This window comes from Dendrobates tinctorius, unplaced genomic scaffold (genome assembly GCF_039654945.1).
Source record: "Dendrobates tinctorius isolate UK_male_01 unplaced genomic scaffold, ASM3965494v1 ptg000098l, whole genome shotgun sequence".
In the NCBI taxonomy this organism is placed as follows: Eukaryota; Metazoa; Chordata; class Amphibia; order Anura; family Dendrobatidae; genus Dendrobates; species Dendrobates tinctorius.
Window position 1 is genome coordinate 5,072,585 of NW_027361766.1, and position 21,656 is coordinate 5,094,240.

A 21,656-nucleotide genomic window follows, 5' to 3' on the forward strand; every position below is an offset into this window, starting at 1 on the left:
GAACAATCCCTTACCATTCTTCTTCCTTTGTATCACCACGGAAATGGTGTGCGTGTTTTGACATGCACGCTCAGCTGATCAGAATGTGCATATTTTTCACGGTGATTTTGAGATCATATAGCAGAGCTAGAAAGAAGAATGACTTGCGCCACCCTTACACTGAGCCTGGTATTGTGGTTTGATGGCTGCCGGCTATTAGCGGCCCTTTGGCTCACGCGAGGGCTGTACGCTGCACCGTGACGACAGTTGCTATTATTTCTGTAAATCATCTGTTTAGATTCACCCTCCTGTGTATTACCACTTATCATTTGTGGATTTGCCTGAAATGTAAATGCATTTTCGTAAACTCTGCACACTGGAGCCTTCACGGTAAATTGTTAAGAGGTCTCATTCCGCTGAATGGCAGATGGAAAAAGCCGACTGTCTGAGCCGGCTCTATACACTTCAGGCCACAGCAAAATGTCATTCCCTAGGAGGTCAGATCACTGTAAATTCCTCTTTTGTGCCCCCTCGAGAGCTTCCATTTGGAAAAATAAACATAAAGCCTTCCATGCTGAGAAATTGTTTTCTGGAATCCGTCCTGTAAGACCACTCCAACTGCTTCCTCTTTATTTTTAGATAAGCCAGAAAGCTAGATATTGTAAATGAAGGCAGTCGCAGGAAGCGTTCCTTCATTCACCGTACAAGTCGGTCTACTTCCAGGTTGTGTGCGTTTCGGAGACTTGGCTCTTTCATAGTGCATACAGTCTACAGTTTAACTAAAACTGTCCTCCTTCTGTCTTTCAGGTATGGCATCACAGCTGCAGGTGTTCTCACCGCCTTTAGTATCGTCCAGTGCCTTCTGTAGTGCAAAGAAACTTAAAGTCGAGCCTTCTGGCTGGGATGTTACGGGACAGGGTAATAGCAACAAGTATTACGCACACAGCAAGAACCTCTCAGTCGCTCAAGGGCACGCGAGCTCATCTCACCAGGTAGCGAATTTCAATCTACCGGCTGCCTACGAGCCCAATCTCCTTATCCCAGCTGCTGCAGCCGAGCATATAGTGGTTACTGCTGCTGACAGTACTGGCAGTGGCCCCACCACCTCCTTCCAGAGCAGCCAAATCTTAAACCACAGAAGCAACGTTTCTTTACTGGAACCGTACCAAAAATGTGGACTGAAAAGAAAAAGTGAGGAGGTGGACAGCAACGGAAGTGTGCAGATTATTGATGAACGGCCACCTCTGATGCTGCAAAACAGAACCGCGGTGGGTGCCGCTGCCACAACCACCACTGTAACCACTAAAAGCAGCAGTTCGAGTGGTGAGGGGGATTACCAGCTCGTACAGCATGAAATCCTGTGTTCCATGACCAACAGCTATGAAGTCCTAGAGTTCTTGGGCCGAGGGACTTTTGGTCAAGTGGCAAAATGCTGGAAGCGGAGCACAAAGGAAATTGTGGCTATAAAGATCCTAAAGAACCATCCTTCCTATGCCAGGCAAGGTCAGATAGAGGTGAGCATCCTCTCGCGCCTGAGCAGCGAAAATGCGGACGAGTACAACTTTGTACGCTCATACGAGTGCTTCCAGCACAAGAATCACACTTGCCTTGTATTTGAAATGTTGGAGCAGAACCTCTATGACTTTCTGAAGCAAAATAAATTCAGTCCTCTTCCGCTGAAGTATATCCGGCCCATATTACAGCAGGTTGCCACTGCCCTAATGAAGCTGAAAAGCTTAGGGCTGATCCACGCTGACCTGAAGCCTGAGAACATCATGCTGGTGGATCCGGCACGCCAGCCATATAGAGTGAAGGTGATTGATTTTGGCTCGGCCAGTCATGTTTCTAAAGCAGTGTGCTCGACCTACTTGCAATCTCGGTACTACAGGTAAGGCTTTGACGTCTATTTTATATCCAATCGTATATTGAAAAGAATCTCTAAACTTATGCAGAAGTTGTCCACACTCGTGCCACACTTTACCAGGCCAAGCCACAGCATAAAGTAGAGGGGCTTGGAACGCCCTTATTAAGGGGAGGCTGGGGAAAGCCAGGCCAGGAAAGTTTTGCCACCAATATTTCCATTGAGTAATGACCCTAGTGGGACTTACACAAGAATATTGCATCGTCACTGGATGGATGGTGGCTGAAAAGTATCTCGTTACCGCTGACAATTGGATTGATACTTTTACAAGAGTCAGTTGTCCAGTAAATGATAGTTTTAATGCCATGACCTAGTTTTCCCAAAGTAAACCTTCTCACCACACCTATTGCTATGAATGCAAAGCAGATTATGTAAGTCACTTTTGTCCGCAGTTCACTTGTGTAACATAAGGCAGGTTGTGGCTCTGGATAACACGATCTGAGAAGTTCCTCATACAGTTTGCCAACTTTTTATAGGGAGCCGAAAAAAATGATGTAATGTAACTGAGCAAAGGCGAGTACAAGAAGTGCTAGTGCTATATATAACGCAAGCTTTCAGAGGAACAGGTATAGCAAAGTTATGGCCGACCGAGTGCCAGAACTCTTCTATATGTGGACCTCCATGGATTGTTTTGGTGTCACGGTGGTGCTTTTTTCCTTTGGAATGTCCATGTAGTAGCTGACGCCAGAGTAGTGCTGACAAATCGAGTACTGGTCAGCATTGTGCTGGGCTCCACTCATGATCTGTGCCTTAAACTTCATCTTACAAGGGTAAACCTGCAGCTGCTCCTGATGGCTTCCTTCTGTGAAAGCTGCTTGCTGACTCTGCAATCTTACACCATATACGCTTTAATTTTTGTACATATAAGATCAGGTACAAACGCTATAAGGGTTATGCCTCACTGCTCACTTCATCAGATAACTCGACTATGGATGTAGAGGGACGCACTACTGCATACAGTCTCTGGAACCCCGTGGATGCTCCGGTAGGTATTGGGCTTATCTTTTAGCTATCGGAGTAGGGCATGTCCACAATCTCAGCCATTGATGTTGGATATGTAACAGTTTTACTCCAAACCTGCTCTTGGATCAAGCTTTCTTTGCATGGTGTATGGCCCTCTAGTGTCACCTGTCATTTCCTGTCCTGCAAGTCGGTGTCTGACCTATTAAAAGGCTGAAACATGCAAGCCAACTCCTCCAGAAGGAAGTAAACTGGTCTCCAGATGCCCTGTAGTCAGCGTTATTTTGACGCTCTAGCCAGTAGAGCGGCATCAATGACACCTCTCCCAGACCATCGGAAGCCTAGTTTTTTTCTAAATATTAAAGGGTTAAAGGCTTGAGTCATGGGTGTCGCTGGTTGCCTAAGATCCTTATTAGTCATGAGCGAATGTGCTCAGATAAGGTGTTATCCCAAGCATGCTCAAGTGCTAGTATCTTCAGCGTGTTCGAATACAATTGTGTTCGCATTGCCACAGCGGCACAACACATGCATGGATTGCCAAGCAGCCGCAAGACATGCATCCACGGCAACGCTAACACTCTGGCACCTGAGCATGCTCGGATAACACCTGGGCACGATCACTAATCCCTATGTGTCAAGCCTCTTTAATAGGTCTGTCATTGACTTACAAGACCTCAACCTATAGGCGACAGTAGACTTTTCTCTTCCTTCTGGGGCAGGTAAGTCTCTTACACTAGCTGGATCTCCACCAGACCATCCATAGTGTGCTGCCACTGCTCATATCCCATTGCTTTACCTCTTCTTCCTGTATCTTCTGCCACGCTAGCGCTGGCATTATGCCTACAACATCAGATTGAGCTTAGCTGCCTGTGCTGGTACAAGTAGATGTGAGCAGGGCTGTGGAGTCGGAGTCAGTGCTCATTTTGGTGGAGTCGGTATAAAATGGACCGACTCCGACTCCTAAAATATATAATAAATTGGGTACAGTAATTCAATGCAGGATGTGCTGAATATTTTTTCATAGGAGTTTGGGAAAGTTATGAAATGTCCTATAAATGGCTGTTATATTCCTGATCTAAGGCTACATTCACAGACAGCGTTTTTCCTGTGTTTTTTGAGGATACGTTTTTCAGCTGCAAAAGCTGATCATCTTTTTAAAAAACTGCATCACCTGAAAGGTTTTTGAGCTCATAGATATTGTTTTCAATAGCAAAAGCAGATTAGAAATCTGCTCTATCTATCCATTTATCCATATCTGTCTATCCATATCGTATCTGTACCAAAAAGAATGAAAACCGGGTAGTACACCAATATATATTCTGTTCTATAGAAATATCTTGATTATTGGATCATAAAAATGATTAAATGTCTGAGGTTCACATTGTACTACAATACATTTTTCACTTAAATATAAGCAATATGTGTGGGAGTCGGAGTCGTGGAGTCGGAGTCGGAGTCGCAGGTTTGCCTTACCGACTCCACAGCCCTGGATGTGAGCATTGCTGACTTGCAGCCATATGAATAAGACAAAAGTGCAAGGGGCCTGGCAGCATGAATGGCATCTGAAAGTGGTCTTGTTACCCATCACAAGCCTTCAGACACCCCAACATATCTTTCTAGCGCAGGATAAACATTAAAAGCCAAACTGACATGGTATAAGGACACTGTCATGACATGTCTGGAGAGGGCCTTCAGTTGTGGTGGCCTTCCCCCATATTCAGTGTAAAACATGCATCTAACGATCGCTGATTACACTTCCTCTTGTGATTTGTAGCTTTTGGGTTTGTGTAATTGTTGTTTAGGTCTGGACATATGTCGGATGTAATGTATTCTCCTCTACCCCATAGGATTCTGGCTTCTGTAATCAGTGCAGATTCGTTCTCCGCTAATAGGCCGGCCACTCTCATCCCTTCCAGACCTACTCGCTCCCCTCTCGGTCTTGTATGTAGAGCACTGTTGGGTGCGAATGGTGGTTCAGTGGCATGGAGCAAGCGGACTTATGTTGGAGGACATGTCTTTACTGTCATGTGTTAGACTTCTCTGTTCTGCCCTTTTTTTTTTTTTTTTTGGTGCCGTACATATTGTAGTTGCTATCTTGCTTAGCCTGTATGTCAGGAGTGCTCTGCACACCCTAAATGTGTCCCGGTTGCTAATGGGGTTGACCACTATTCAGGAACACCTTGTTAATCGTGGTTTCCCTCTAGTAAAGTAACACCTATGCTCGCCCCTGGTGCCGGCGCTGTTCTAGTAGGCTCTCCCAGGGCTTCTAACTGACTGGGAGCTGCTGGGAGAGCCCGGGCCATCATGCCTAGAAAGGCACTGGAGGGGCGTTCAGAGTATATTTTACTAAAAATAAACCTATCCGTTGAGGGTTGTCTGAGTAGTCTGTGATCCCTTTAAATTATTTCAAGGTAATAACCCTGTAACCATTGAATGTCATATCAGGAGCGCACCATAAGTGTCCATGTAACACCATGGCAGTTGTGTTCCACCTCTGTCCCCTTAAAGAAGCCTTCCTGTGATCTTGCACCCTTCCCTCCCACACCATCACCTCCCTCTATCATTACATAAACAGATATTGGGCTTGCTCACACCAGTGTATACATCAGCATAGTGTTATCTGTTGTCTTGGCACTAGGAAAAATGTTATTCAATGGAGCACTACGGAGTCCGTTTAGTCTTTTAACAAAAAAAAAAACCCGCTCACCAATTCAAGTCTATGGGTGTGTGGAAAATGGACTGCACTTGGCTGACAACTGAGTGCAGTCTGATTTCTGCAGGCTCGGAATAGAGAAGGTGGAGAGATTGAGTGTCTCGAATCTGATCACATTATGCTGACATTCGTATGAAACTGTGATCGGAGTGTCATTAGCATAATCTCAGATGAGAGAAGCTACGGTTGTGTGAGCGTTAATATACTCAATGCCACCTACTCCAAGAAGCAGCACTGGTCCGCTCCTCATCTTGGTGATGTCACCACTCTTCATATTCTCCAGGTCACTATATGCTGTGAGCCAAAAGTGACTTCTAGAGTTGAGCGACTTTTGTCGGATTGGGTTTCGTGAAACCCGAATGAAACAAAATTTGTTTTGGATGAAACTGGTCCCACTAGGGCAAAAAGTCGGAGTTTTGTCTGAAACCCGACCCCAATGCAAGTCAATGGGGAATAAAAGTCTGCATTGAGTGGATGAATGACTTTTTTTTTTTTTTTTTTTTTCCCTAGTCGGACCAGTTTCATCCAAAACAAATTGTTTCATTCGGGTTTCACGAAACCCGATCCGACCAAAGTCGCTCAACTCTAGTGACTTCCAATGTAAACCTGTGGTGGTTGGGGCTGCTCGCTCTGACTCCATAGGCTTGTAGAAGTTATGGGGTCATACAGTGCACTATGACCCGGAGAGCAGTGATGTCACTAAGAGGAGCAGGGCGGCGCTGGATCCTTGAGAATACACCAGTTGGTGACCATGTATATTAACTGACCCTACACTACATATATGGCTTTAAAGAAAAAGTTTATATAGTGGCTTCTTTAAGTTTAGTGTGTAATAGTTTAGGGTAAAGTCTAGACCAAAACCTGTAGTATTCCTATAACATCATGCCCAGATTCCTTGGGATACATTGTGCACCATGGTGTGACCATGACGCCAATCCCGAGTCGTTATTGCTAATAGATGCAGATCAGGGCGGTTATACCTTATTACATGTACTTATTGGGTGTGAAATATAATGTCAGTGTATTCATCACACTTTGCAGTATTGTGTGTTGTAATTCTGGAATACTTCTCGTCACTTACTGAAGACGGAAAAATGTGACCTATGCCACAGATTGATAGAACATTTCCTGTGAGCGCAAAATGACTTCTCCACTTCCATCTGGCTGAGATCCTTGTTCCTCCTCTTCATTTTATACAAACGTCCTAAGGCCCATGACTATGACGTTGGGATAGGTGAACAGTCATCTGCTGCCCTTTCCAACCCTTTGTGCTGTCCGCCAGCTTGGGCAGGGTGCTCGCGAGGTATCTGATTACTGAACTCCAAGCTCCACCACTTCTAATTTGAAGGATCCCAGACGTCTGAGAACCTGGCCTAGAGACCAAGTGGAGACTCAAGCCCATTAATGTGTGCTTGGGAAATCCTGGGGTTACACAACATGTCATGGGACATGTGCACACATAACAATTCTGCATCAAAAACTAGGAGGCCCCGAAACATCTGCCTTTTCGTTTGTAAACTTACACTGGTGTGGTGACACCGGATTTGTCATAGAAAACCATTTTAGTTTACCAGTGTCAGAACTGCTTAATGTGCCAATGACCTGTGTCTTTAACAAATGTTCCTGAATGCTTGCATAGTACTTGGCCGATGCAGTTCTTCACAAATCTCATTTATACAGGCCAATAATCGGGAGTGAGCATTTCTTGATTATTGGCCTGTCTAAACAGCAAAAAATGCTTGTTTGTCAGGTGAGATTAAGTTTTCTGAAAGATTGCTCATTCTCTGCTGCACACTGTCCTGTGTAAGCAGTAATGTACTGCCACTGGTGTTTTGAGCACATGGTGTGGTCTAATTGTCTAATGGCCCCATAAACCTTTAACCCCTTCACAACCTGACATTTAGGTACCTCATGGGTTGTGTCCCTCCCTTTGATGCAGGCTCTGGCGCTGAGCCTGCATACTTCCCAGTACGTGGCAGTTGATTTGATCAGATGTCATGTGTCCCAACAGCTGTGGGTGGAATCGCGAACCACACACAGCTGTTAACATCTTAAGTGCTTATGTCCAAATGACAGCGGCATTTAACTCGCGCAAAACTGATGCGTGTCACATGATCGCGTGGTGCTGATGGGTTGGCATGACAACCTGGGGGTCTGCAGAAGATCCTCGTGCTTGTCAATGCTGATCCTCTGAATGCTGGCCTGTGGCTGGCATTCATGACATCAAGATTTATGCTACAAATAGCTGGGCTGATGCCCTGCTACATATAGCTCAGATGGTCGCAGCTTCAAGTCTTCTAAAAGGACTTTTCAAACGTAAAAAGTAGAAAAAGTTTAAATTTCAAATCTTTTTTTTTTTTTTTTTTTTTTTCCCTCATTCAAAATTAAAACCAAGAAAAACACACTTGGTATCGCTGCACTCAGAAGTTTCCAGTATATCAAAATATAAACTAAATTGATCAAATCAGTAAATTGCATAAGGAGGGAAATCAAATTTGCTACTTTTTTTTTTTTTTTTTTTGGTCACCTCAACATTAGGATAGCAGGCGCTCAAAACATCTTTTCCATGTCAAAACTGTATAAAAAAAAAAAAAAAATAAATAAATAAAACATTCAGCTTGGCACGCAAAATATAAGCTCTCATCCAGCTACGGTTTTCCAGTCCGCTATATATCATAGAATCCATGGTGTCTTTCAAAAATTACAACTTGTCCCGCAATAAAAACAAGCGCCCATACAGCCGTGGACGGGAAAATGGCTATGGCTCTGGGAAGATGGGGAACAAAAAATGCAAAAAAAAAGTCAAATGCAAGGTCGTAAAGGGGTTAAGTTGGCAGATTTGTGTATGGGAGACCTTAAATGGCCTGCGAAACAACCCCTGAACAACTTGCATGTAGCAAATGGGCTGGCTAAACACCTTTACAATGCGGACTCCTCGGAACTGCTGGCAATGGCCGTATGAGAGAGCGGTCTGCTGGATTCTACTTTGGCCAATGCTGAACTCTCCTGACCCCAGACCACCTCCTCCCATTCTCAGGCCCAGTGATAACTCCACAGCCAATCATCCATTGCGTTTTAGTGAACATGCTAGTTTGGTTTCTGGTTGCTATGTATGGACAGCGTTTGGTTACAAGCAACCTAGATCCATTGTCATTGAGAAATGTGCAATGAGCTGTTTACTGGTCATTTAGGCTGGATAAATTTAGATTTTTACCCTATTCCTTCTCTTCCTGGATTAGATAAATTTGTTTTATGACTTCATTTTTTTTAAATTTTTTTCCTTCCACCCTCCAGAGCTCCGGAGATAATCCTTGGGCTGCCGTTTTGTGAAGCAATAGACATGTGGTCTCTGGGTTGTGTCATAGCAGAGCTGTTCCTCGGGTGGCCTCTGTATCCAGGTGCTTCGGAATATGATCAGGTAACGTTAAACTCTTGCATTCCTCAAATGGTTAAAATCCTAAGCTGTATAGAAAATGAGCACTTTTCACAGTTAACCAGGTGGTTTGAGAAATGCAGCAGCGTGCATATGTCTGGAGCCGTGACCCAACGTTGTCACTGAAGTGGACGGGAACTCCTGGTCCCACCTATTGGCCGTAGCAGTCCTAACAGGCAACGTCAACCCTTTAATGAGTCCTGTCAGGTGACGTGGGATAAGCCATATCAGATACTCGTGTTCCAGTCTTCCTTTCTGAAGAGACTCAACACCCTGCAAATGATGAGGGAGTATTGCATGGCCTAGATGTCCTCATACCTTCTTGGTGCTCTCCACGGAAAAACATTGCTCCAAAATGTCACTTGCTGTTTGTTACCCCCTACTCCATGTTCCTAGCCCATGTATAGGTAGAAGATCTACATTGTCAATGCTCAAACTTTATTTGCACTGGTGGGCAAGGAGCTAGAGTATTCTGAAAGCGGCTACCCTTTCAGTTCTGGAATTGGGGGCCCTTTGTGTATCACAGGGCAAAAAGGTATAAATGGCTGTGTTTCATTGAATGGTATATGTATACCGGGAGGAATTGTCATAGCTTGTAGTGCAGACTCATAACTCTATAATCATTGCCGGCTAGTAACCCCCGCTGTTCCTCAGCGCTGACTAGTGCTGATGATGATCAGCCATGTGTAGGTGTCCCCTGTACAGCATAGCTGGTGTTCTGTCAGTGCTCTGACATCATCCTGGGAATGAATATGGATGAGATCTCCCCCCAGTATATTTCCTGCGGCACATGAGACGCAACTTTCCATCCAGGTGTTTGAGCCCCGCATATGATCTGAAATCTTGATGCCCTTCATTGTTCTGCTGTATAGTGGTGAAGTGTAGGAAATGTGTTCTAGAGCTACATGTATGGGGCCGTTCCTGCGTTACATGGTGCACTGCTAATTTTGGAGACGTTCTGTATCAGTAGCTGCTGGCTACTGTTAAGGGCTGGCACTGGTTTTCATTGTTCTTTTGTATAGCCACATGAAACTGAGCCTCCTGATCGGTCTGTATCTGCAGTAGGTGTCATGTGCCAGGCCAGTGATTCCATGCACACCTGCAATAAATACAACCCTGGGCCCCATTCAGATGTCAATGACTTCTCACATATAGAGGGGGTCAAATGGTCCCAGTGTTCAATCAGTGTTTGAACCGCTGTAAAAACTGCCACTGACCAATGATTTTCAATCAGAGGGGGTGGGGAATTGCAAAGCATCTTCTATGCAGTTACAATGCTGCATGCTAGTGCCACATACCCTTGGACTTGTATTTGTAGTTTTGATCTGTTGGTCACATCAAAACCGTGGGGGGGGGGGGAACCTCTGAAGAAAACACTGTTTTACAGTACCAGCAAAAAACTGATATTTTTTTCATGCATCCTGCCAGGCTCCATGCAGATTATTGTTGGTGACCAAAAGCGCTGTTAGTCTTGTGAACACTGTGCTAACCTTACTTTTGACAGCACTGCGGCCCCTCGCCTTGTGTATGCCGCTGCCCTTATGGTTTGCTAGAAGACCCTTTGAGAATTAGCCTGTAGCACGTCTTGTGCAGACTCTTCAGGTTTTGCTTGTATAGAAACCTAATTTCGGCACTATTTTGGGCTTGGGGTGGTTCTCCTTCCGGTGAGGGTTTCTCAGCAGCTGCTGTTGGGTGGCACCTGTCTGTTACACCGTAACTGAAATCTCCTGAATGTGCACACGATGCTGCGCACGGGTTAGCCATAAAACCACTGAGAGTTTACATACTGTAGATGCAGACACATCCTCATGACCCCCTTGGTAGGTTTCTGCAGATCTTGCCAAATTTAGAGAGAATGCAAATCTAAAATCTATGACTTTATTGCTGTAATGTCTCAAGTGTATTTGCACATGTAGACCATTACCCTACCTTACTATATCCGGCATGGATTTACTAATATAGCACCGGATCATGACTGTAAGTAATGTGCTGAGCCGTTCTGTCTACCGCTCACTAATGTGAGGGAAAGCTTGCAATTCTGGCTCCATCTCTTCAAAGCCATTTCACTCATGCAGAAATGATCCCTGGAGCAGGTTGCCCTATATATGCTGTTCAGGCTCGGACCTCAATGGTTTCAGTAACAGGCGCCGGGCTGGCTCGTGTCTGGGGGGGGGTCGCCGGGCTGGCTCGTGTCTGGGGGGGGTCGCCGGGCTGGCTCGTGTCTGGGAGCTGGCTTGTGTCTGGGGGGGGGTTGCAGGGCTGGCCTGTGTCTGGGGGGTCGCCGGGCTGGCCCGTGTCTGGGGGGCTGGCTTGTCTGGGGGGGTCGCCGGCCTGACCCGTGTCTGGGGGCTGGCTTGTGTCGGGGGGGGTCGCAGGGCTGGCTCGTGTCTGGAGGCTGGCTCGTGTCTGGAGGCTGGCTCGTGTCTGGAGGCTGGCTCGTGTCTGGAGGCTGGCTCGTGTCTGGAGGCTGGCTCGTGTCTGGAGGCTGGCTCGTGTCTGGAGGCTGGCTCGTGTCTGGAGGCTGGCTCGTGTCTGGAGGCTGGCTCGTGTCTGGAGGCTGGCTCGTGTCTGGAGGCTGGCTCGTGTCTGGAGGCTGGCTCGTGTCTGGAGGCTGGCTCGTGTCTGGAGGCTGGCTCGTGTCTGGAGGCTGGCTCGTGTCTGGAGGCTGGCTCGTGTCTGGAGGCTGGCTCGTGTCTGGAGGCTGGCTCGTGTCTGGAGGCTGGCTCGTGTCTGGAGGCTGGCTCGTGTCTGGAGGCTGGCTCGTGTCTGGAGGCTGGCTCGTGTCTGGAGGCTGGCTCGTGTCTGGAGGCTGGCTCGTGTCTGGAGGCTGGCTCGTGTCTGGAGGCTGGCTCGTGTCTGGAGGCTGGCTCGTGTCTGGAGGCTGGCTCGTGTCTGGAGGCTGGCTCGTGTCTGGAGGCTGGCTCGTGTCTGGAGGCTGGCTCGTGTCTGGAGGCTGGCTCGTGTCTGGAGGCTGGCTCGTGTCTGGAGGCTGGCTCGTGTCTGGAGGCTGGCTCGTGTCTGGAGGCTGGCTCGTGTCTGGAGGCTGGCTCGTGTCTGGAGGCTGGCTCGTGTCTGGAGGCTGGCTCGTGTCTGGAGGCTGGCTCGTGTCTGGAGGCTGGCTCGTGTCTGGAGGCTGGCTCGTGTCTGGAGGCTGGCTCGTGTCTGGAGGCTGGCTCGTGTCTGGAGGCTGGCTCGTGTCTGGAGGCTGGCTCGTGTCTGGAGGCTGGCTCGTGTCTGGAGGCTGGCTCGTGTCTGGAGGCTGGCTCGTGTCTGGAGGCTGGCTCGTGTCTGGAGGCTGGCTCGTGTCTGGAGGCTGGCTCGTGTCTGGAGGCTGGCTCGTGTCTGGAGGCTGGCTCGTGTCTGGAGGCTGGCTCGTGTCTGGAGGCTGGCTCGTGTCTGGAGGCTGGCTCGTGTCTGGAGGCTGGCTCGTGTCTGGAGGCTGGCTCGTGTCTGGAGGCTGGCTCGTGTCTGGAGGCTGGCTCGTGTCTGGAGGCTGGCTCGTGTCTGGAGGCTGGCTCGTGTCTGGAGGCTGGCTCGTGTCTGGAGGCTGGCTCGTGTCTGGAGGCTGGCTCGTGTCTGGAGGCTGGCTCGTGTCTGGAGGCTGGCTCGTGTCTGGAGGCTGGCTCGTGTCTGGAGGCTGGCTCGTGTCTGGAGGCTGGCTCGTGTCTGGAGGCTGGCTCGTGTCTGGAGGCTGGCTCGTGTCTGGAGGCTGGCTCGTGTCTGGAGGCTGGCTCGTGTCTGGAGGCTGGCTCGTGTCTGGAGGCTGGCTCGTGTCTGGAGGCTGGCTCGTGTCTGGAGGCTGGCTCGTGTCTGGAGGCTGGCTCGTGTCTGGAGGCTGGCTCGTGTCTGGAGGCTGGCTCGTGTCTGGAGGCTGGCTCGTGTCTGGAGGCTGGCTCGTGTCTGGAGGCTGGCTCGTGTCTGGAGGCTGGCTCGTGTCTGGAGGCTGGCTCGTGTCTGGAGGCTGGCTCGTGTCTGGAGGCTGGCTCGTGTCTGGAGGCTGGCTCGTGTCTGGAGGCTGGCTCGTGTCTGGAGGCTGGCTCGTGTCTGGAGGCTGGCTCGTGTCTGGAGGCTGGCTCGTGTCTGGAGGCTGGCTCGTGTCTGGAGGCTGGCTCGTGTCTGGAGGCTGGCTCGTGTCTGGAGGCTGGCTCGTGTCTGGAGGCTGGCTCGTGTCTGGAGGCTGGCTCGTGTCTGGAGGCTGGCTCGTGTCTGGAGGCTGGCTCGTGTCTGGAGGCTGGCTCGTGTCTGGAGGCTGGCTCGTGTCTGGAGGCTGGCTCGTGTCTGGAGGCTGGCTCGTGTCTGGAGGCTGGCTCGTGTCTGGAGGCTGGCTCGTGTCTGGAGGCTGGCTCGTGTCTGGAGGCTGGCTCGTGTCTGGAGGCTGGCTCGTGTCTGGAGGCTGGCTCGTGTCTGGAGGCTGGCTCGTGTCTGGAGGCTGGCTCGTGTCTGGAGGCTGGCTCGTGTCTGGAGGCTGGCTCGTGTCTGGAGGCTGGCTCGTGTCTGGAGGCTGGCTCGTGTCTGGAGGCTGGCTCGTGTCTGGAGGCTGGCTCGTGTCTGGAGGCTGGCTCGTGTCTGGAGGCTGGCTCGTGTCTGGAGGCTGGCTCGTGTCTGGAGGCTGGCTCGTGTCTGGAGGCTGGCTCGTGTCTGGAGGCTGGCTCGTGTCTGGAGGCTGGCTCGTGTCTGGAGGCTGGCTCGTGTCTGGAGGCTGGCTCGTGTCTGGAGGCTGGCTCGTGTCTGGAGGCTGGCTCGTGTCTGGAGGCTGGCTCGTGTCTGGAGGCTGGCTCGTGTCTGGAGGCTGGCTCGTGTCTGGAGGCTGGCTCGTGTCTGGAGGCTGGCTCGTGTCTGGAGGCTGGCTCGTGTCTGGAGGCTGGCTCGTGTCTGGAGGCTGGCTCGTGTCTGGAGGCTGGCTCGTGTCTGGAGGCTGGCTCGTGTCTGGAGGCTGGCTCGTGTCTGGAGGCTGGCTCGTGTCTGGAGGCTGGCTCGTGTCTGGAGGCTGGCTCGTGTCTGGAGGCTGGCTCGTGTCTGGAGGCTGGCTCGTGTCTGGAGGCTGGCTCGTGTCTGGAGGCTGGCTCGTGTCTGGAGGCTGGCTCGTGTCTGGAGGCTGGCTCGTGTCTGGAGGCTGGCTCGTGTCTGGAGGCTGGCTCGTGTCTGGAGGCTGGCTCGTGTCTGGAGGCTGGCTCGTGTCTGGAGGCTGGCTCGTGTCTGGAGGCTGGCTCGTGTCTGGAGGCTGGCTCGTGTCTGGAGGCTGGCTCGTGTCTGGAGGCTGGCTCGTGTCTGGAGGCTGGCTCGTGTCTGGAGGCTGGCTCGTGTCTGGAGGCTGGCTCGTGTCTGGAGGCTGGCTCGTGTCTGGAGGCTGGCTCGTGTCTGGAGGCTGGCTCGTGTCTGGAGGCTGGCTCGTGTCTGGAGGCTGGCTCGTGTCTGGAGGCTGGCTCGTGTCTGGAGGCTGGCTCGTGTCTGGAGGCTGGCTCGTGTCTGGAGGCTGGCTCGTGTCTGGAGGCTGGCTCGTGTCTGGAGGCTGGCTCGTGTCTGGAGGCTGGCTCGTGTCTGGAGGCTGGCTCGTGTCTGGAGGCTGGCTCGTGTCTGGGGGGGGTTGCAGGGCTGGCCCGTGTCTGGGGGGGGTTGCAGGGCTGGCCCGAGTCTGGGGGGGGTTGCAGGGCTGGCCCGAGTCTGGGGGGCTGGCTTGTGTCTGGGGGGGGTCGCCGGGCTGGCCGGTGTAGGGGGCATTTAAAGGGAGGCTCCCTCTGTAAAACTAGGCTAACGTGTGGCGCTGCACCCAGGGTAATGTTGTGTTGCTTGTCTCGTCTGTAGACTGCACAGAGGCTGTGCTATAGATAAGCTTCTCTTAATCTGCTTTTAGTCAGGGTTGAAAAAATGTGACTGAAGCAAACTCTGTAGTGCTTTCCTGGTCTGCTTGTGCTCCATATGTCGTAGTTCCTGAGCAATCATTTATTTTTGTTTTGAGGAGAGGAGGTGGAGTGGATGGCTGCACCTGCTGGGTAGTGCATGATGGGATTCCCAGTATATAATGCCTCCCAGTAATGACAGTTTATGGCAGTAGTCTGCATTGCTCTTCTTGTATGGTAAGGAGCAGCATGTCATCTGGTCTGTTGCTATCGGCACGTCGCCGCGTCCTCCTGCCAGACCTGTGATGCTGTGCAGTGATCGGGCCTTTGACACATTAGTAACTTTCCAGAGGAAACCTGCAGTAAATACAGCGTTAGTTGGGTCTCTTCCCCTGTGTCGGTCTGCTGAGAATCTCTTAAGCTGTGGGTGGGAAGATGGCTTGTTTTTCCTTCCCTTAAGTCATAATGATCAATTTAAAATAACTTCCTTTCTGACATGCAGGATCCGGAGCTTCAGCACTTGTTTTTTTTTTTTTTTCTCGTGTGCTGGGTCCAGACGCGTTTTGCATTCCACCTCATTCAGTTTCTGTTAGATCTTTGTGCACTGAGGTTTTATTAATGATGACTTTTCCAGCATGTCTTTCATGCTAACGTTCTGGGTAATGTATATGTAGATTTGTCTTACTTTGCGCACATACATAGACATTTATTTTTAAAATGTGTCCATATAATCTAATCCTGTGTGATCTCCTAGTGTACTCTGCAAAAAGTGCACCTCAATTTAGACTAGGGCTCCAGAAGGTCAACCGCAAATTACAGCATGAAGAAAGTGTTCTCTTCCATCATGGTCACGCGTCTCGGGAGTTACAGTAAAACTATGGCACGTCCAAGCGACACATCTGATCTGTATAGGAGCTTCAGGGCAACGGCATAAAGTTTGTACATCCTGAAAAGGAATGGGTGAGGAAGAGGACATGGCTATGTACCAGCTTGGTAGGGTTGTACAGACTTCAGTATTATAGCTCTGCAAGAGAGAACTGATTTTTATCACTACAGCATGTAGCCCAATAGGGGATACATCACTGGAATGGGGGTCTGTCTCTAACTCATGATGCTTGGAAGGGGTAGTAGAGACCTAGTGACAGATTCCTAAAATCTGTGGACCTCAGATCTCTCCATGATAAATGAGGGATTGACTGAAAACCTCCACAGTTGGATCCACTTCTCATAAATTGACTGCCTATTGTGGTGGTCTTACAAAATGCACTAGCTTCCTTTTTAAGCACTTCTTTATTTTGAAAGCTGGGGTACTTGGACTGATTTTTATTATATTGGGCATCAAGCAAAAGTGTGCGATGTTATCCTTCTACGATAAATGACTAATTGCTGGGACCTACAGTGATTGCTGCTGTTGGTGAATGAAGCAGTGTGGTTGCACATACAAAATGCCACTGTACAGTCTGTGGGATTGGGCAAGAGCTGGTAGAGTGCAGCGTTTAGGCATTACATGGGGCTGCAGCACTCGGGCTGTGATCTTCATCCACCGTGAGGAACCTGGGGTCTAATGATTGGTGAGACCCCCAGCGATCAGTCACTTACTTTACCTGTGGGTAGGTGACATGACCACTAAGCCGAAATACGTACAGACTAAAGTCCGCAGGTAACGGCAGCTTTTTAACTGAAGTGCTGCTGGAGTTGTGCCTTCGGGTGCTCAGTAGTTGCGTACATCTAGGAAATGCATGCCCATTGCTTTGTCGTATCCACTTATAGCTGGACATCATGGTACACTATTGCGGTTTTCTAGACGATAAGAAAAGTGCTTGTTTTGGTAGTCGGTAAATGGCTCCTGTCGTCCAGTTGGTGACAGATCATCTGGATGTGACGGATACACTTTGCTCCTCTCATCAACTTGAAAAGTACAAAACCCTTAATGGCATTTTCACTTTGTGCTGTTCTTCCTTGAGAATGTTTTCCAAGGTCACTATCTCATAATATAACTATACCTTGAGTATGAAGAGCTGTCATCACCGCATGTTCAATTGCTGCCGTCTTGTGTTTCAGATAAGGTACATCTCCCAGACTCAAGGACTTCCTGCAGAGTATCTGCTCAGTGCCGGAACAAAGACTTCCAGATTTTTCAATCGAGACCCAGATCTGGGCTACCCATTATGGAGGCTAAAGGTAAAAGCCAAATGTGTATGTCATCTGCACCTGGATGGAAGGAAAGTGTCCTTCCCTGCCGAGGCTTCTTGCACACTGATTCTGTATAGTGAAGCCGCATATATCTGCAGGTTGGCATTTATTAAGGCCAGTCCATTGCCACCATCATGAGAAATCACTGACGCACAAATGTATATTATTGTGACCTCTGGGGCAATCATTCACTTTCCACTGAGCTTACTATTAATACAGAGTAGATTTAATTAGAAGTCTGAACCATTTTTTTCCCCTGTAGACACCGGAGGAGCATGAAATGGAGACTGGAATAAAATCTAAAGAGGCTCGCAAATATATCTTCAACTGTTTAGATGACATGGCACAGGTTAGTGAGAAGCCACGACTTCTTCAGTGGGTCACTTCTGTATTCAGGGCTTTTGTCATAATGGTGAATAAGGGGCTTCTGCCCCTCTGGTAGGGGGTCCCTTTTCCTAGAGAATACATTGGACACATACTATGTCTTTTGTATTCTGTGATTCTTATTAGCCCAACACTCAAGTGTGTTTTCTTCCTGAAGGTGACTGCAACTTTATTGCCTAATCCAATCCGAATTATTCAGCCCTTATTGCAAATATGGATAAATTAAATATCTTAATGCAACAAGGGGTCTCATCAAATTCTGCACATTGCCACTTGTCTCAAAAGTCAACTTTTCTGACAAGCATCTTTGGCTGTAATGACCTGCGTGCATGCGTAACCAGACATCAGCTTGAGGAATCTTGGTTAATAACTCCTGGGCAGTGGCCTCCAGTTTATTAATATAATTGGGTTTGCATGTTTTCACTGTTGCCTTTTTATGGCCACCAAAGATATATATTAAAAGTGTATATATGTGTATATATTTATATTAGTATTTGGACCACTATGACAATAGAATGTTAGTGACTTAAAGGCCATTATTTATGAGGGATGGATCAAGATTACACAGGGACAGCTCCAGAAGCTGCTGTCTGGCTATGTATCATGTTGGCATTAGGTTAGAATAGCCAAAGATGCTCTACCAAGTGCGGAAGGATACTCGAGGAGAAGGGGTAGAATAATTCTACAGTAGACAGTAAGTGGAATTCCGTGATGAAATTGGAGAAACCGCTTGTTACCTCTAGTAGTTTTCTACGAATAGTGGAAGGCTTGTACGTTTTTTTCTGGTAGCCCGAACTTGCAATAGGGATTGAATACTTTGGTCTGCACCCTCTATATATGCAGTCTAGTGTCCCCACTATGATGTCCTTGCATGGACTGCATAATCTGACAATGCAGCATGATGATTCTTATTCGCCGCAGTTTTAGTAGGTCAGTCCCGTCTGCTTCCATGAGATGCCAGCTTTTGTACATATTATCTTTCCCCTTTCTTGTAACAGGTGAATATGTCGACAGACCTAGAAGGCACAGATATGTTGGCAGAGAAGGCAGACAGAAGAGAATATATAGACTTGTTAAAGAAAATGTTGACTATTGATGCAGATAAGCGGATAACTCCAACAAAAACCTTACATCACCCCTTTGTTACCATGAATCATCTGTTGGATTTCCCACACAGTAACCAGTAAGTAGCAGCGTTACCAAGGGCATTTCCAGGAATACTCCAGTCGTGCTCGTCTCTGCATTAGTCACAGAGCTAGATGTACATGCATGCATCCTTTTCTCCCAATGTGACCTCCGTGGTCAGGCACGTAGTCACTGAAAATCAATCATCTGACGAGGTTATTGGAACGGCTTAATTTTAATTTGCTTTCTTACAATCCGCAGTGTAAAGTCCTGTTTTCAGAACATGGAGATATGTAAGAGGAGGAACAATATGTATGATACAGTGAACCAGATTAAGAGTCCGTTCACCACTCACGTGGCTCCAAACACAAGCACAAACCTGACTATGAGCTTCAATAACCCGCTCAGCACTGTGCACAATCAGGTATGTCTTCCAAAAATGGCGGCTTCACACGAGCAATCCCAGTTTTGGCTTCTACACTCTTAGCAATTTCTTCAACTTTGTCTAGCTTCATTGTAAGTACTGGAAAAGCATTGAATGTGTGTTCCCTGTGATCTCCTGTGCCACTGTCTTATGTCTAAAAGGCAAACTGGAGTTCATGGAAAATGACCACAAGTCTTTCTTCTAGGCTAGTGTACTGGCTTCCAGCTCCTCTGCCTCAGCTACCTTTTCTCTGGCAAACTCTGATGTGCCACTATTAAACTATCAGTCAGCGCTTTACCCGCCATCTGCCGCTCCGGTGACCGGTGTTGCTCAGCAAGGAGTGTCTCTTCAACCTGGAGCAACCCAGCTCTGCACCCAACCTGATCCATTCCAGCAAACTTTCATAGTTTGCCCCCCAGCATTTCAAGGTATCTCATTTATTTATTTTTTTTCTTTAAGCATGCTATCTAGCCCATGTGTTGTCTTACATAGACACCCACTGAATTCTAGATTAAAGGGGCAGAGCAAAGAATGCCGAAACTCAACCCAATTCAGGTGAATGGGGCACCGTTGCCGTTCACTGTACAGAAAAGTGGCGCTGGTCAGAACGTTATTGGCCCACTATTGACCATGATCTATTATTTCTAAACATTCCAATTGTAGAGTAGGAAATGCGATCCATATGGTAAAGGTAGATCATTTATTGCATCGGGGATCTTGCAAATGTCCATGAATCTGTCTGATCATGGACTGGCTGTGGGTCTCCTGACCGGAGTGTGACCACTTCATATATTTCTATGATGTTGCAATGCTTTGACCACTTGTCACTGTGCACTGTGGTCCATGATCAGACGGATACAGATGTCTACCTGAGCCATTCCTCAAGTAGGCTGTCAGTTTAGGGTTGTAGAACTGAAAATTGAATTGATGTTTACATCCTAGGTTTCATCTTAAAGTGAATCTGTCTCCAGGCTTTTGCTGCACTGTCTGAAGGCTGAATGATGTAGATATTGATTCCTGCAATGTGTCACTGGGCTGCTTGTTGTCATTTTGACACCCCATTTTGTCTGCTGCAGTTCTACCAGTTCTGAATTCTGAGTGCTGTCCAACCCCACCCACATCACTGATGGGTGGCTTTCTGCCAATACACAGGATACCCAAAAGCTGCCAATCACTGATGGTTATACAGAGCTTATGAATATGGAGAAAATGGCAGAAAACACTTCTCTTCTAATAGTCTTCTAGAGCTAATATCACTGTTTTATCAGTGGGAGATTATCAAAACTACAGCAAGCAGTCCAGTGAATGATACAGCCTGGGAATCTGGTTCTATCTCTACGTTATGCTTTTTTTCAGATTAAAGGGAATTGGACTCTTTATTTTTCTCACCTTTTAAAGTATTTCTTAAAATTATTATTTTTTTTTTTTTTTTTTCTTAAAGCTGCTGGGCTTCAAGCAAGCGCCAAACATTCCGGTTTTCCTGTTCGGATGGATAGTACTGTCCCCATGGTGCCCCAAGCTCCTGCTGCCCAGCCTCTCCAGATTCAGTCAGGGGTCCTGACGCAGGTAATTCAATGAGGGTGCGAGCTTTGTAGTTTATCATGACTGGATGGTCATGGTCAGAGGGGAAGTGATCCTTAATATATTGGATATTAAATGTCATCACCAGCTGGTGCCGTACCAGTGCATGTTATTCTAGAACCATGCTGCTGACATTCACCCTCCACTTGTCTGTCATGTCATCTTTATTACTGTAATATCCCTTGTGTTAACATAATGTGTACTAAAGCTTCTTACCGGTAAACTGCAGATCGCCGACCTCCCCCCCCCAAAAAAAATCCATATTAAAGACAAATTTGACTACGAGAAGAGTTCATGCGAATCGCTTCGTATGTCACATTCCGTTTACCAAGACGGTGGTCTGTGGCCACTGCACCGGCGTACCACCTCTTACCTCCCGGTCACACGTGCATCACGCTGCAACAATGACTCTACGTCAGACTGGCTAATGAGAACGAACCAAGGATGATGGCAAGTAAGACTGCACTTCTGTGCAGGGGCCAGACTACTGCCATGGCCGATGGTATGGGATATGCACATCGATTCACAACAGCTCTTACTAACATGTTGTCTAGTAGCAACTCCTACATGTGGTACTATAGCTGTGTGCTCATTTATAAGCCTAGTGCTTTGCATTTGGGCTTGAGTTGGGCCCATCTTTGATTTTGCCCAGTCCGGGTGTGAGTCACGGCTCCCCAGTTTCTGGCATCTTTTTTTCTTTCTGATGTCCTCACTGGAAAAGTAGCCTGGGTGTGCCTATGACTTCAGGACTATAATATGGACTTGGCCCCAATTGCATCAGTCCGTCATGAGCAGAACTTCTGGTTTCTCCACTGTGCGGTCTTGTGGAGCAGTGATTAGCTGACAGTGTTATGAGCGTTCAATGAAACCTCCCCATAAATGTGCCCTGATACATAGATGAAGGTTAGATTAGGCAATTCCCTTGACATATTTCCCATTAAGCAGCTCAGACATACCGTATCTGCACAAACGTTGGTGGCCTTGTATCTTCAGCAGGTTCCATTTATTACTATGCAGTGGATGCTACAAATCAGGTTTAGACATATTATGCAGAACAGTCTGCTTTTTTGATTAGAGAAAGTACTCACTGCTGCATTCCCAGGCCT

General features: G+C 48.2%; 1 protein-coding gene across 3 annotated transcripts in view; it reads left to right on the forward strand.

Moving 5' to 3' along the window:
* HIPK1 (homeodomain interacting protein kinase 1) overlaps nucleotides 1-21,656 on the forward strand; it is an 86,283-nt gene that overhangs the window by 39,540 nt on the left and 25,087 nt on the right. For all 3 annotated transcript variants that reach the window (XM_073587070.1, XM_073587072.1, XM_073587071.1), the window contains 8 exons: nucleotides 787-1,867; nucleotides 8,868-8,991; nucleotides 16,905-17,024; nucleotides 17,299-17,385; nucleotides 18,419-18,603; nucleotides 18,807-18,969; nucleotides 19,175-19,397; nucleotides 20,411-20,535. In XM_073587070.1, the coding sequence (XP_073443171.1) occupies nucleotides 789-1,867; nucleotides 8,868-8,991; nucleotides 16,905-17,024; nucleotides 17,299-17,385; nucleotides 18,419-18,603; nucleotides 18,807-18,969; nucleotides 19,175-19,397; nucleotides 20,411-20,535 (2,106 nt within the window). In that variant the 5' untranslated portion in view covers nucleotides 787-788. The remainder of the gene's footprint in view (nucleotides 1-786; nucleotides 1,868-8,867; nucleotides 8,992-16,904; nucleotides 17,025-17,298; nucleotides 17,386-18,418; nucleotides 18,604-18,806; nucleotides 18,970-19,174; nucleotides 19,398-20,410; nucleotides 20,536-21,656) is intronic.